Source organism: Trichomonas vaginalis, chromosome V (assembly GCF_026262505.1).
Source record: "Trichomonas vaginalis G3 chromosome V, whole genome shotgun sequence".
NCBI lineage: Eukaryota > Parabasalia > Trichomonadida > Trichomonadidae > Trichomonas > Trichomonas vaginalis.
In genome coordinates, this window is record NC_067207.1 from 264,113 (window position 1) to 277,253 (window position 13,141).

At 34.2% G+C, this 13,141-nt stretch overlaps 7 protein-coding genes and 2 pseudogenes across 9 annotated transcripts, besides 1 other annotated feature; 6 read left to right on the forward strand and 3 right to left on the reverse strand.

Annotated features, from left to right (window-relative positions):
* Window positions 1-1,771: 1,771 nt before the first annotated feature.
* Window positions 1,772-13,141: part of a mobile genetic element that runs on past the window's edge.
* On the forward strand, window positions 2,844-4,174 carry TVAGG3_0255980 (annotated as a pseudogene). Its single transcript has one exon. A coding segment is annotated over exon 1 (1,331 nt).
* TVAGG3_0255990 (protein of unknown function, DUF4106 family) lies at window positions 5,086-5,361 on the forward strand (the record flags this gene model as incomplete). Its single annotated transcript, XM_051228204.1, has 1 exon — window positions 5,086-5,361. One exon carries the CDS (start codon window positions 5,086-5,088, stop codon window positions 5,359-5,361), a length of 276 nt encoding a protein of 91 aa, XP_051097934.1.
* Window positions 5,611-6,408, forward strand: TVAGG3_0256000 (uncharacterized protein; the record flags this gene model as incomplete). Its single annotated transcript, XM_051228205.1, has 1 exon — window positions 5,611-6,408. The coding sequence occupies one exon, from the start codon at window positions 5,611-5,613 to the stop codon at window positions 6,406-6,408; it is 798 nt and encodes a 265-aa protein (XP_051097935.1).
* Window positions 6,678-7,549, forward strand: TVAGG3_0256010 (uncharacterized protein; the record flags this gene model as incomplete). Its single annotated transcript, XM_051228206.1, has 1 exon — window positions 6,678-7,549. A coding segment is annotated over one exon (872 nt), but the record flags the coding sequence as incomplete, so codon positions are not given.
* TVAGG3_0256020 (protein of unknown function, DUF4108 family) lies at window positions 7,710-8,129 on the forward strand (the record flags this gene model as incomplete). The annotated part of the gene is made up of 1 exon (XM_051228207.1): window positions 7,710-8,129. The coding sequence occupies one exon, from the start codon at window positions 7,710-7,712 to the stop codon at window positions 8,127-8,129; it is 420 nt and encodes a 139-aa protein (XP_051097937.1).
* Window positions 8,146-8,598, reverse strand: TVAGG3_0256030 (uncharacterized protein; the record flags this gene model as incomplete). Its single annotated transcript, XM_051228208.1, has 1 exon — window positions 8,146-8,598. One exon carries the CDS (start codon window positions 8,596-8,598, stop codon window positions 8,146-8,148), a length of 453 nt encoding a protein of 150 aa, XP_051097938.1.
* Window positions 8,815-9,510, forward strand: TVAGG3_0256040 (protein of unknown function, DUF4106 family; the record flags this gene model as incomplete). The annotated part of the gene is made up of 1 exon (XM_051228209.1): window positions 8,815-9,510. The coding sequence occupies one exon, from the start codon at window positions 8,815-8,817 to the stop codon at window positions 9,508-9,510; it is 696 nt and encodes a 231-aa protein (XP_051097939.1).
* On the reverse strand, window positions 9,954-10,388 carry TVAGG3_0256050 (uncharacterized protein; the record flags this gene model as incomplete). The annotated part of the gene is made up of 1 exon (XM_051228210.1): window positions 9,954-10,388. One exon carries the CDS (start codon window positions 10,386-10,388, stop codon window positions 9,954-9,956), a length of 435 nt encoding a protein of 144 aa, XP_051097940.1.
* Window positions 12,230-12,763, reverse strand: TVAGG3_0256060 (annotated as a pseudogene). The gene has a single exon. A coding segment is annotated over exon 1 (534 nt).

The following is a 13,141-nucleotide window of genomic DNA, read 5'->3' on the forward strand; positions in this document are numbered from 1 at the left end:
GATGAAGAGATAAAACAAAAAGCCATGAAGACATATATGGATAGCGATGAGTATAAAAAAGAAGTTGAAGCAAATGTAAAGGCAGAAAAACTTTTACAGTTGCAAAACCAAACCGTACAGTATGAAAACTTAGCACAAGAAAGTAAAAATAACGACGCAGCCATGCAAAAGGCAATGAAAAGCGCAGAATATATAAAAGCTAATAATGACTGGTTAGATGCCCAAGCCAACGCCAAAGCAGCCCAACTTATAGGGTCAATAAGGACAAAAATACAAGCGGATGAAGACAGTTCAAATGAAGCTTTAATGAATGCTGACTTTAAGAATGCCTTCGAAGCTCTTCATAGTAAGGTGAAACTAGTGAACGACTTCTCATCTGGAAAGAAACTGAAGTCTGAAGGTTTCGACAAAGAGTTAAGAGAAGTAGCACAAAATATGACGAAAATAACAGATGCAGCAACGAGACAGGCAGTTCAAAGTGCCTATGACGCCGTTAGAGCAACTGTTGTGGAAAGTCAAGAAAAAGAGTTACAACAGACCAAAACAGACCTAGTAAATGCTTTCTTAAAAACGAAAAGTCAGGTAGGACATTATGCTGCAGATGGAACATATGTGCCAGCTGGTGGAACTTATATACCAGCTGGTGGAACTTATATACTAGCTAGTGGAACTTATATACCACCAAACCCTCCAAGAGAAGCACCTGCACCAGGACTACCTAAAACATTTACATCGTCACATGGACACAGACACAGGCATGCACCAAAACCAACAGTTCAAAATCCAGCACAGCAACCAACAGTTCAAAATCCAGCACCACAACCAACAGTTCAAAACCCTGCACAGCAACCAACAGTTCAAAACACTGCACAGCAACAACCACAAACAGAGCAAGGACATAAAAGAAGTAGAGAACAAGGAAACCAAGAATTCTTAAAAATGCTTAAGGAAAATTATGGTTACCCAGATACTCTTGACTTTAGTGACAGATATAAAGAAGCTATTAGAAAGTTCAAGGAAGGAAATCCTGACCCGAACCTATTTAGCTTTATGGTTCAGCACCAAATGGGATATAATTTCAAACCTGGAAAATACAAGCTCGCTAAGGGATATGATTTAATAGCATATCATCCAAATGACATGACTGAATTTACTCCGAGATATTTGGTGTCAGAGATAAATGATAATTCAACTATCTTCATGAAACGCGTAAAAAATAGAGACGGAACGAAAGAAGAAAGGGTTATGAATGCGGATGACTTAAATAGGGAACTTTTTAAAAACGGTCTCGGAATATATGAAATGCCAGCAGATGAGGTACAAGAAACTCCACAGGAAGAAGTTCAGATACAACCAGACATGGAAGAAATAGTTCAGCAACAACAGCTAGAAGAGCCTGAAGGAAACAAACAAGTCCCTCCTTTGGAAACTAACTTCACAGAACTAGATGAAGATTTGGAACAGCCGAAAAATCTTGACCCTCAACAAGAGTATGAGGTGAATATGGAATCTTTCCAAGAGTCTAAGAAAAATTCGGCTGACATAGTAGAAGAATATCGAAAAATGTTCACCGACATACAAAAGACTCCAACATCAGATGAAAATATTCAGCATAGAATGGAAGAACTGAAAGAAAGTGTACGCAAATACAACAATCCTTTTACTTACGACCATATAACGTTCAATCTTTGGCTGAACTCGGTGAAATAAAATAAAAGGTTAAATTTCAACAAAACATATAGAAATGAAAACATTGTTTAAAGTTCATTCAGAACCTAACCAATATGGAAACAAACCTACTTTTGTTTCTGCAGACTATGGAACTACAATGAGATGGGGTCATAAAGCTAATCCGGATAGGTGGTTCATAAACTTACAACCACAATTCCAAGAAGTTGTAGACGCAATGGAAGTGAATGGTGAACCAGATATAGCTGGTATTTTCAGCGCGGCTTTAATGCCATTGAAAGATATGAAAGATGCAGATATTTTGGACCAGTATGAAATGAACATGGCTGATGGAAATATAACACCTGACGTTCTAGAACATTTATCTCAAAGAACTACACAGAACCATAGAGATGGTATATTTGGTGAAGAGTTTAGAAAGAAAGTTAGGGAGGGAGAAGGAAGAGAACCTATTGTACATGACCTTGCAAACGAAAGTTTACAAAATGTCATAAAAACTTACTTTGCAGACAATGAACCGAGAAGGGATGATATTTAAGAAAACTCAAATGGACAGTACCAAATGAAATGTTAGTATTGAAAAACATGTTCCTTGACAAAATAAAACCAACTACAGAAATAAATGACGCAAGACTGAAACATTGGGTAAAAGCTTTCCCATTCACAAAAGATATTATTGGTAACATGGAAAGAAAACCAGAATGGCTACAAAAACATATATTTGGAAACGAGCATATTCCATATGGACAAGCTCTGTTTGAAGAGCTTGAACCGGAAACTCAGGAAAGAGTCATGCAAACAATACGCGAAGACTCAAATACAAACTATGACAAAATCTTTCTAGGATATAGGTTACCTGAGATGGGCGACCAGAGCCCAAAGGCAAAAAGGACATGGGAAATTTACAACATACTAGGTAAACATGAGGCAAAGATGCAACAACTTGAAGCAGAGGGCAAGTTACCAAAAGCGACACCAAAGAAGAAGAGTAGAACAAAGTGAAAGTAGTGAAGAAGTAACTTCATCTAGTGAAAGTAGTGGCAATGAAGGAAAAAGAAGAGTTAAAAACTCAGTCAGGAAGAAAGTAAAGCTTGGTCCGAGTGGGTTCTATTATGACAATAAATCCAACTATTCTATATTTTTACCCATATGAAATGTACGCCGCTCAGAATATAACGCCAACAGTTTTGGATGCCATGAACGGAAAATGTTTCCGAATGGTATACGAATGCGACAATGCCATTAGAAGGTCAGAAATAGTTCCTGGAACTTACGAATATACAACTGCTGTTTCTTATGGAAACGTAGGTGAGTTTTGGAGAAGGTTCTTCAACAACAGTAGATATTGCTTGCGACAGGTTTCATATTATTTCTATTGACAACTCATTCTTATACGTGGAACAAGACATTGAAATAAAACCTTCTGCCAAGTTGTCTGACAAGAAAGGTTTGCAATGGAATTTTCTATGTCGGATACCAATATGCTCCAGAAGTTTTCATGGGATATAAGATATATTCTAACTCTGACTTAGTTCAAACAGTAACATGGGCAAACTATGAATGGTTCGCTTTGAGAAACTCAGTACAACCACAAGCTAGAGAACAAACAGACCAGTATGCAAATATTGAGAAAATAAGAAGACTTGACCCTAACGTTCCAGGAGTTTATGTTAACCTTTCTGGTTCAGATGGAACTGCTGCCACTAAAGTAAAACTGAAACTTAGAGTTCCTTTGTCATCTTTCCTCATCTTCAGGTTTTTAAGATACTTGCCAAACTGGGCAGGAAAAATTTCTATTGAACTTACTCCAAGCAAAAATAACTTAGTCATTGCACCAACACAAGACCCATTCAGCATTACTATAGCTGGAACTGGTGGAGCCAAGTTCTGTGACTTTTGCAAAGACAAAGTTGAACTTAGACTTTGGTTTCTCAAACTTCAACAATGAAGTAAACTATTATTTCAATGCTGCTGGAACTGCTTGGACCCAGTTAAGTTCACATGCGAAAAATTTGAATGTAAGAGAATAGAAAGCAGACTTGCAGTCTATATGTTGGACCCAGATATTTCAAATGCTTTAGCTGCCAAATATATTGCAGTTCCACTTATGTTCCCTATACACCAAATATCTGTCAAAGACTTTGCAGGTGAAGTTGGAAACCAAAGTGCTGACCCAGGTGCAAGAACAGATATTGCTTTAACAACTGCAATGAAACATGCAGATACTATGTTTGTACTGTTCAGACGAACTATAAATGACTATTCTTGTTTCTACAACCCCGTATTAAATATCATATAAACATAGATGGCAAATATTATCCAAGAGAAGAATATTCTACAGTTGAGGATATGAGGTCATACAACTTGACATTAGATGCTATGCAACTTTAACAACAACTTCACAACAACCATAAACCCTGAAATGCAAAGTTCTATTATGCCATATGTGAAAGTATGGACTCATACAGGAGCTCAAAAAACTCAATATACAAATGGAGACCGTTCAAACTTTTGGCTTGGCATTCCATTTGCTGACTCAGAAGACTTTATGGGTGGTATTTCAACTGTTGGTACTGTACAAATACAATATACTGGTGACAGAGACGGTCCAGATGAACTGAGAGCAAAGAAGTTTACAAAAACCAATAGCACTTTTCACGGAAGATGCTCTTTTGAAGATTCGTTCGATGAAACCTGCTGGGGCTCCTCAGATTGGCATAACGACAGCTTCCATCGAGCAGATTTTGGCAGCAGGTCAGTAAGTTGTTCTTGAACTGACTTCTCTCCGTCAAATATTGACAGTACGCCAGTTTTGACATAATATTGTAAGATAAACTTTCCTTTAGAAATATCTGTAAGTTTTGTTGTTATATTTTTGTCTGCTTCAAGAACTTTCACCATTTCAGTTATACCAACTTTCTTTGCTTTATGAAAATATTTAGGTTCAGCAAAGACTGCTATTCTATAACATTTTCCATTGTTTGTGTAAAGAACTATTCTGTCAATGTATTTGTATTGTTTGTGTGTGTAAACTTTGTTTTGCTTCAATTCGAAGAGATACTCGAATACGTCCATCTTTTTATTCTAAGTAAAATGTCATTTCCGAAAAATAGAAGCGTAAGTGTTTCAAAGGTTTAATGGCGGTGGCAGATGTGAAGTTAAATTCACCAACTCAAACAAACAGTCAAAGTATTGTGTCAATGTCAAAGACAGAGATGTTGAAGTGGGGAAACCATACGAGGACGAAGATGGTATAGCAATTGTTCCTGTAAAAGAACAACCAACATATCCTGAAGTTAGCAGAGACTTAAGTTCTGTTGCAGATATTCGAAATGACTACCAACAACTTAAAGACAAACTTCAAACTCAGGAGAGATTTGTCAAGCTTTAAGTATAATGTTAAACTTGGTCGAACACAACCCTGTAAAAGTGAACTCATATGTCATTGCACCTCATGAAGTTTTGAAAGAACTATTGAAACTTTTGACAGAGGCAGACGATATAAACATCAAAGAAATAGAACCCGACATTAGTTGCTGTGGTGTTTCATATAATGTCATTGACAAGATATACGTTATGAAAGGAGGTGAAACGTTGAACTTAAAGTATAGTTTCCCAGACGTCATAAAAATATTTGACGACCACAACATTTCATTAAAATTTATTTGCTAAGTAAAAATGTCAAAACTTCTTGAAAGATGTTTGAAAGAAAAATAATATAGACTTTATTTCATGTAAAGGACTTTACACACTTTTGAACGATATGAAAGACCCTGTTTTGTTTGTTCGTGTAGACAAAAGGAAAGTTCTATGTCTTTACAAAATATTTGAACTTCTTAGACAGAGAACTTCAAGAAACGCCATGTGAAAGTTTAGATGAAGTTCTTCTCCACTTTCAGAAAAACTTTTAAATATATATAAATGGCAGAAGATATAATGGTTTATACTATTACGACTAAAAACCCTGAGTCATATAATTCTATAACAACAAACTTACAAAGTCCTCAAGGACGATATTGTAAACTAACTTTAAACACAATGACGACTAAAGCCTGTTTTGCTCTTTTGACACCAGAAGACTTTATTGTTGTGAATGGCAAAAAATACTCCTTTGAAGATACTTACTCAGATATACCACCAACAGGTTTTGTTGACTTATTTAATACTTTAAGTACGGGTGTAACATGTGCTGCAACTAGAGCAGGTTTCGTTATGTTTGGATGTCCGACTGAGTTTACTATAAACAATATGAGCTATAATACAAAACTTATTTCTGGTTTTTACTACCAACAGTTTCCTATAACAGGAAAAGGTGTCATACAAGGAATGTCTATTCCATTGACTTTAAGTACACCTATTTTATATATTGTTTCAAACTTAGGTTCAAAGTGTTATTCGAATGTCGACAGAAACTATTATGACCAAAAGATACTTATGCGTATAAACAATACTTTCTCTGCTGGTTTGCCTATTGTTCATTCGAATGCAGAATTTTCAACCTTAGTGAACTCAAACACTTTGGCAAGTATAACGTTGACATTAGTTGACGCAAACTTTGTTCCTGTAAAACTTTTATGTCCTATGTATTTGTCAATGACGGCAGAAAGTTTCGAATTGGAAGATGCAACTGGTGAAAGTATTGTATTACAAGAACAACTTCAACAACAAATAGCTCAAGAACAACAAATGCAACAAATGCAACAACAAAGTCAAGAATAAAAAATAATATTTTTTTTATTCTTATAAAAATGTACAGAATAGATGTTTCAGATTTTTATGACTTCCAAGCATTCAGAAATATGTGTCCATTTCGAGACTATAACAAAGCAGTCGAGAATTTGAAACGTTTAGTCATTTATGTTGACTCTGCCCAGAAATGTTATGTTATGAAAGAATGGGATGTTGTCTTTAACAAACCAAGAGCAACAATAGTTTCAGAACAAGAATGTAGACAGAAACTTAAGAAAATAAAAGTCGTACAAGTTGGCATGAAGATGTTAGATGCTTGGGATATCTTATTGTCAAAGTTAGAAGATTTTTCAGTTCGAGGTATAAAGTTCTATACACCTTCTCCAAACTTCTATTCTATCTTCACTGGATATAAATATGAACAAGTAGAATGGAAAGAAAATATTATAGAAGCTTGGTTAGACCATGTCAAAGAAATTATATGCAATGGAAACGAAAGAGTCTATGAGTATATCTTATGTTGGTTTGCAAACATCTTACAACATCCAAGTGCTAAAAATGAAACTGCTCTCATTATAATTGGAAAACAAGGAACTGGTAAGAATACTTTCTTTACAGATATTTTGTGCAAACTGTTAGAAGGTTATTCGAACCCTAATATGACAAACTTAGAAAACATCTGCGGTAAATTTAACTCTTCAATAGAGAATATGAAACTTATAGTTTGCAATGAACTTCAAAGTATAGATACAACAAAAGTTTTGAACTCAGATGCTTTGAAGAGTCTTATAACAGACAAAGTTGGAGTTGTTGAAAGAAAATATAAAGACCAAAGAGTTTGTGAAAATGTTGCAAACTTCATTATGGTTTCAAACAATACTGTTCCGATGAAGTTAGAAAGTTCTGACAGAAGATATGTAGTTGTCAGAACGTCAGATTCTCATATGCAAGATACAGAATATTTTGACGACTTAGCAGAAACTTTGACATCTGACTTTTACAACCACTTGTTCTCATATTTTATGACATTAGATATTTCTGAGTTCAATCCAAGACAAATTCCACATACCGAAGAGAGACAAACATTGTTAGAAGCAAACAAGAGTGTATATGAACTGTTCATAGATGAAACTGACTTTGTGTCATTAGATGAAAGGTCATTGTACGATTCGTATAAACAATATTGTCAAGAATATGGTTATATGACAGCGTCTAAACGAACATTCTTGGCAAATGTCAAAAGTCTTTTAGACGTACAGAATGGTGTATATACAAAGAAAAATTTTTATGAGTAAATTTAAAAAAAAATATTTTTTTATCCGATAGAAAAGATGACGAAATATATTTCAGTAAACAAGTACATGTCAGGACTTAAAGAAGAACTAGACCCATTCACATATTTGAATGTTTACTTCTACCATTTTGAAAAGTCTTCATTCAGCAAAGTTTGGAACATCGAACCAGTTAAGTTTGCTATTGTGACTAAAAATGGTGCGAAATTTGAAGACTTAGACATAGAAGGTTTGTTAGCAGTCAAAGAAAGTTTTGACAGAAGGTTTTCAAACCTTAAAGAAGGCAAAGCATACAAACTTGTTATACCTTATGAACCAAAGAAAGCAGACGACTATGAATATTATGAGTCTAAGATAGTTGAAGTTCAAGGTAAATTGGGTAAAAAGATTTTAGAGTCTAAGCCAGTGTTTGCTCCTAAAGAGGAAGAGAACATTGACATTGACCCAGAAATGTTCTAAAAATAAAATTTTATTTTTACATGTCAAATTTCTTTTTCTCTGGAACTGGTTCAGGTTCTTTCTTCTCTTCTTCTACTTTCTTTTCTTTCTTTTCTTTCTTCTTCTTTTCTGGTGGAGTTATGTCAAATTTCTCCGAACCATATTTCTGTAAAAGTTCTTTGTCCTTTAATAGCTCTTCTATTTTGTTTTCTATTTCATCTTCAAGAACAGCGCATGTGTCTTCTTTGCATTCTAAGAAGTTTTGTTGGACTTCATCTCTCCAAGAGGCGTCATCTCTGTCAACAAGTCTGTCATTGACAAATTTTAAGACTGCTCTGCTTAATGTTTTATGGTTCTTGTCATATTCCCAGAAACAGAACTTTAGAACAAATTCACCTTTCTTGTTTACACTATGTAAGATTTTATGGTCGACAGATGTTTTGCTGTCGAAAAGCTTGTCTCGAATATAGATAGCGAAATCGCTAGACATTTTCTAAAAGATAAAAATTTTAATTTTTCTAAAAATATGTTAGAAAAAAAGTTTGCTGACATTGACAAGAAATTTGAGAATGTTTTAAACAAGAACAAGAGGAAGTTAGAAAATGCTCAGATAAAGCCTATACATGACAAGTTCTTATTTGCTCAGAATGGTATAACAGGTCTAATTGCACCACCTGGGTCGGGTAAGACTTTCACTTATCTTAAAATGGCTGCACAACAACAAGAACTAGATGAGAAGAACCCATTCTATGAGTTAGTTGTTATTTGTAGTACTTCTGGTCAATTTGACCAAACCGTCAATTCGTTCAAAGATATTATAAAGAAGTCTAAGTTAGTATGTATAAAGGATACTGAGTTGTTAGATTGGATAAAGAAGTACCAAAGAAGAGTTTTGAAGTATAATGCTATAAATGAGTATATAAATTCGAAGTTTAAAGACCCAAATGAGGAAATGCAGAGAATATTAGACAAACACCACTTCAGAAACAAACAGAAAGAGATAGAATACATTTCGAAGAAATTGCAATCTTACGATTGGAAGACATACCCTCACAGATGTCTTCTTATCTTAGATGACTTTGCTTCTCATCCTTTGCTTAAGAATAGAGAACAAGATATGTGTCGAATTCTTAAGAAACTTAGGCACTTTAACATCTCAGTTGTCATTTGTGTACAGACAGCAAAGAGTTTAAGTAAGGATGTTAAAAGAATACTTACTGACATTGTACTTTTCCCCGGATTGTCCGAAGACGATTTCATGGAACTTATGAAAGAGTCCATGGCAGGTAAGTTTGACAGACATGAACTATGGGAGAAGTACAAAGTCATACAAGACCCTCATACTTCTTTCAGAATTCATATCTACGCGAACAAAGTTCAAATTGTAAAAAGTCAAGCTTGAAAAATGTAAGTGTTTAGTCTTAGTAAGTCTGTTGTGGTGCTGCAGCTTTCGGTTCTTCTGGCTTTGGAAGGCATTCAGGAAGAGGAACGTCAGTCATCCGTTTGTGTCCTGTCGGAAGGAAGAACTTTTCCAGTTGTCGGGAAAAACTTTTCCTGTCGGAAGGAAAAATTTTTTCTGTTGGAAGGAAAAACTTTTCCTGAAGTTCGACCAAAAAGTTCTCAATTTTCGAAAATTTGAATGGTTTACGGACGGACAACTGGAAAATTTTTTCTTGTCGTCGGGAAAAATTTTTCCTGTCGGAAGGAAATTTTTTTTCTGTTGGAAGGAAAAACTTTTTCTGTCGGAAGGAAGGACTCGGAATGCCAGAAGGATTTGACGAGGCAATTTACTTTATAGAGCTACCTGAGCCATCTGAAGTCAAGCTTGAAAAATAAATGGTTCATCTACTCTACTTGTTTGAAGTTGTCAAAATACTCTGTTATTTTTTCCTTTAACAATGGCAAATCTTCTTTGAATGTAAGTATTGTACAACCTTTCATATCATAGTGTGTTTGAGGTAACGTATCTTGAACTATTTGTTTCACATCTTCATTTGGGGTCATTGAAATCGGTAAGTTTTCGCGATAGAACCAATTTCTGTCAGATTTGTAAATCTTAGCAAGGTCGTAAAAGCTTTTGTTGTTTCTTCTGACTAAATGCAACATAACCATATCTTTATCTTCTTCATTTTCCATCTCTTCAGTATAAATCATATACTTATAGTTCTTTTCCTTTCCTTTTGGTACCGAACGTGGTATTCTTTTCTGAATGTTTTTGTCTTTTGCTTCAAGCTTGTTCTCTAGCTCTTCACGTTCTTGTCTATGAATTTCATCTAACATCATGAAAATATAACAAGCGTAACGAGGTGAAGCCCACATTGCAACAGCATTTACAAGAAGTCTATGTACATACCAGCCTCTCAAACCATTTAGCAAATTTTTACGATTTTCGTACGGAATCTCGACTCGTGGTTTTCCTCGGGTCGCAAACATATGAGGAAATTCTTCTAAAAGTTCTTTTGTCTGTTGGTTTTCAAACCAATGATGTGCTTGCTTTGTAGAACGAAGAGCATTCAAAATACTTTGCATTTGGTACATATCGTCTTTGACCGAACGAATGAGACGGAGTTGTTTGTTAAACTGAACCCACTCATATTCTTCATTTATAGCTTCATGAACGATAGCAGTTGTTGTGTTCTCTGATGTTGACATATCTGTCTTTACATACAAAATAAAAAAATAAATAAAAATAAAACTAACTTTATTTTTTCTATCTTAAGGAAATTCACTGTTTTCATAGAGTTTTATGCAAGACCGAAAAAAGTCGGTCTAGAGAAATTTCACTGTTTTCATAGAGTTTTGGCGACTACGTTTTCTTACGTACTCGCTGTTCTTCACTGTTTTCATACGGAATCTCTTCTCTCGGTTCTCCGAGGGTAGCAAGCATATGCCATTTTACTCAGATTTTTGGTCATTTTTCAGCAAAAATATATTTTAGGGTAGAAGGTTAGATCTAACACGTTTTCTACCCTCGTGAATTTTCATGATTTCTTCGTAAATGTTTTGTCAAACATGAACGTATATGTTTTGTCAAACATGAACGTATATGTTTTGTCAAGACTTCTTCGTAAATGTTTTGTCAAACATGAACGTACATGTTTTGTCAAAACTTCTTCGTAAATGTTTTGTCATGACTTCTTCGTACATGCTTTGTCAAGACTTCTTCATCGTAATGAGCGTAAATGTTTTGTCAAGACTTCTTCATCGTAATGAGCGTAAATCAGACAAAAATAATGTTTAGGTGAAGAGGTGCGATCTCACCTGTTTTTTCACCTGTTTTCTCACATGGTCTAAAACATACAAAACTCATGAAATTTGTGCTGAATTCAGCAAAAATAATGTTTAGGGTAGAAGGTTAGATCTAACCTCCTTTCTAACCTGTTTTTTTCACAAGCGTTTTACATGGTAAGCGTTATTTTTTGACGAAGTGAACATTGACACTTCGTCAAAAAAATCCCTGAAATCATATCTTACATACAAAAAAATGAAAAAATGACACTTTTTCATTAGATAACTGTTATTTTTTGACGAAGTGAACATTGACACTTCGTCAAAAAAATCCCTGAAATCATATCTTTTATACAAAAAAATACAAAAAAATAAAATGACACTTTTTCATTAGATAACTGTTATTTTTTGACGAAGTGAACATTGACACTTCGTCAAAAAAATCCCTGAAATCATATCTTACATACAAAATAAAAAAATAAAACTAACTTTATTTTCTGACTTTCACAAAAGACCAAAAATAAACGCTTGTGAGAAAACAGGTGAAAAAACAGGTGAGATCGCACCACTTCACCTAAACATTATTTTTGCTGAATTCAGCACAAATATAATTTAGGGTAGAAGGTTAGATCTAACCTCTTTTCTACCCCAGTTATTTCACAACCGTTTTACATGGTAAGCGTTATTTTTTGACGAAGTGAAGGTTGACACTTCGTCAAAAAAATCCCTGAAATCATATCTTTTATACAAAAAAATACAAAAAATAAAACTAACTTTATTTTTTCTATCTTTCACAAAAGACCAAAAATAAACGCTTTACATGTATTTTTCAGCAACTTCGTCAAATAATTTTATAGCTTTATCTATCTCATCTACTTCAAACGTTTCTTTACCTTTTATGGGAGCACCATACATTTTCTCAAACTTTTCGAGTAGTTCTGTTTCTGCAGCTCTCATATCATTAGCAAACACAACCTTGACTATATTGACTGTACTGTCATATCTTTGAGTTATATTATATGTTCTTCCTATCTTATATCTCTTTGTATTGAAGTCCTTCGGTTTCTGAACGATGTAAAGTAAGCCTTCACTGCAACGTTCCGTATCGAATGAACCATATGTTATGAAGTTATATCCAACAACTGGGTCTAACCATAACAAACTATTGGTATAAGACTTTTGTCTATAAGATATGCTGTAGTTCCATAGAATCTTACCGATATCATAAGCTCAGGATTTCTTGTCAAAATTTTCTGAGTAGAAGCAATTCCAACCCAGTCCTTTGTTTTCTTTCCAGATGGAGATATAATGTCTGACAAAGAATATTTGTTGTATTTCTTTGAGTATCTTACGTTTAAATCACCTATTCTAACCAATTTGGTGTCATTGTCTATCTTTTTAACTGTTTCAAACTCATTGTTTGTCATATATGTTCTTACATACAAGATAAAAAAAATATTTTACAAAAAACTAACTTTATTTTTTCTATCTTGTATAAAAGATATGATTTCAGGGATTTTTTTTACGAAGTGTCAAAGTTCACTTCGTCAAAAAATAACAGTTATATAATGAAATTTGGTCATTTTTTCACGATTTTCATGAGTTTTAGGCGACCAGGTTTTTTTCCCTACTCGCAATTTTTTACGATTTTCATGAGTTTTAGGCGAGTAAGATTTTCTATCTTGTATAAAAGATATGATTTCAGGGATTTTTTTTACGAAGTGTCAAAGTTCACTTCGTCAAAAATAACAGTTATATAATGAAATTTGGTCATTTTTTTACGATTTTCATGAGTTTTATGCTAG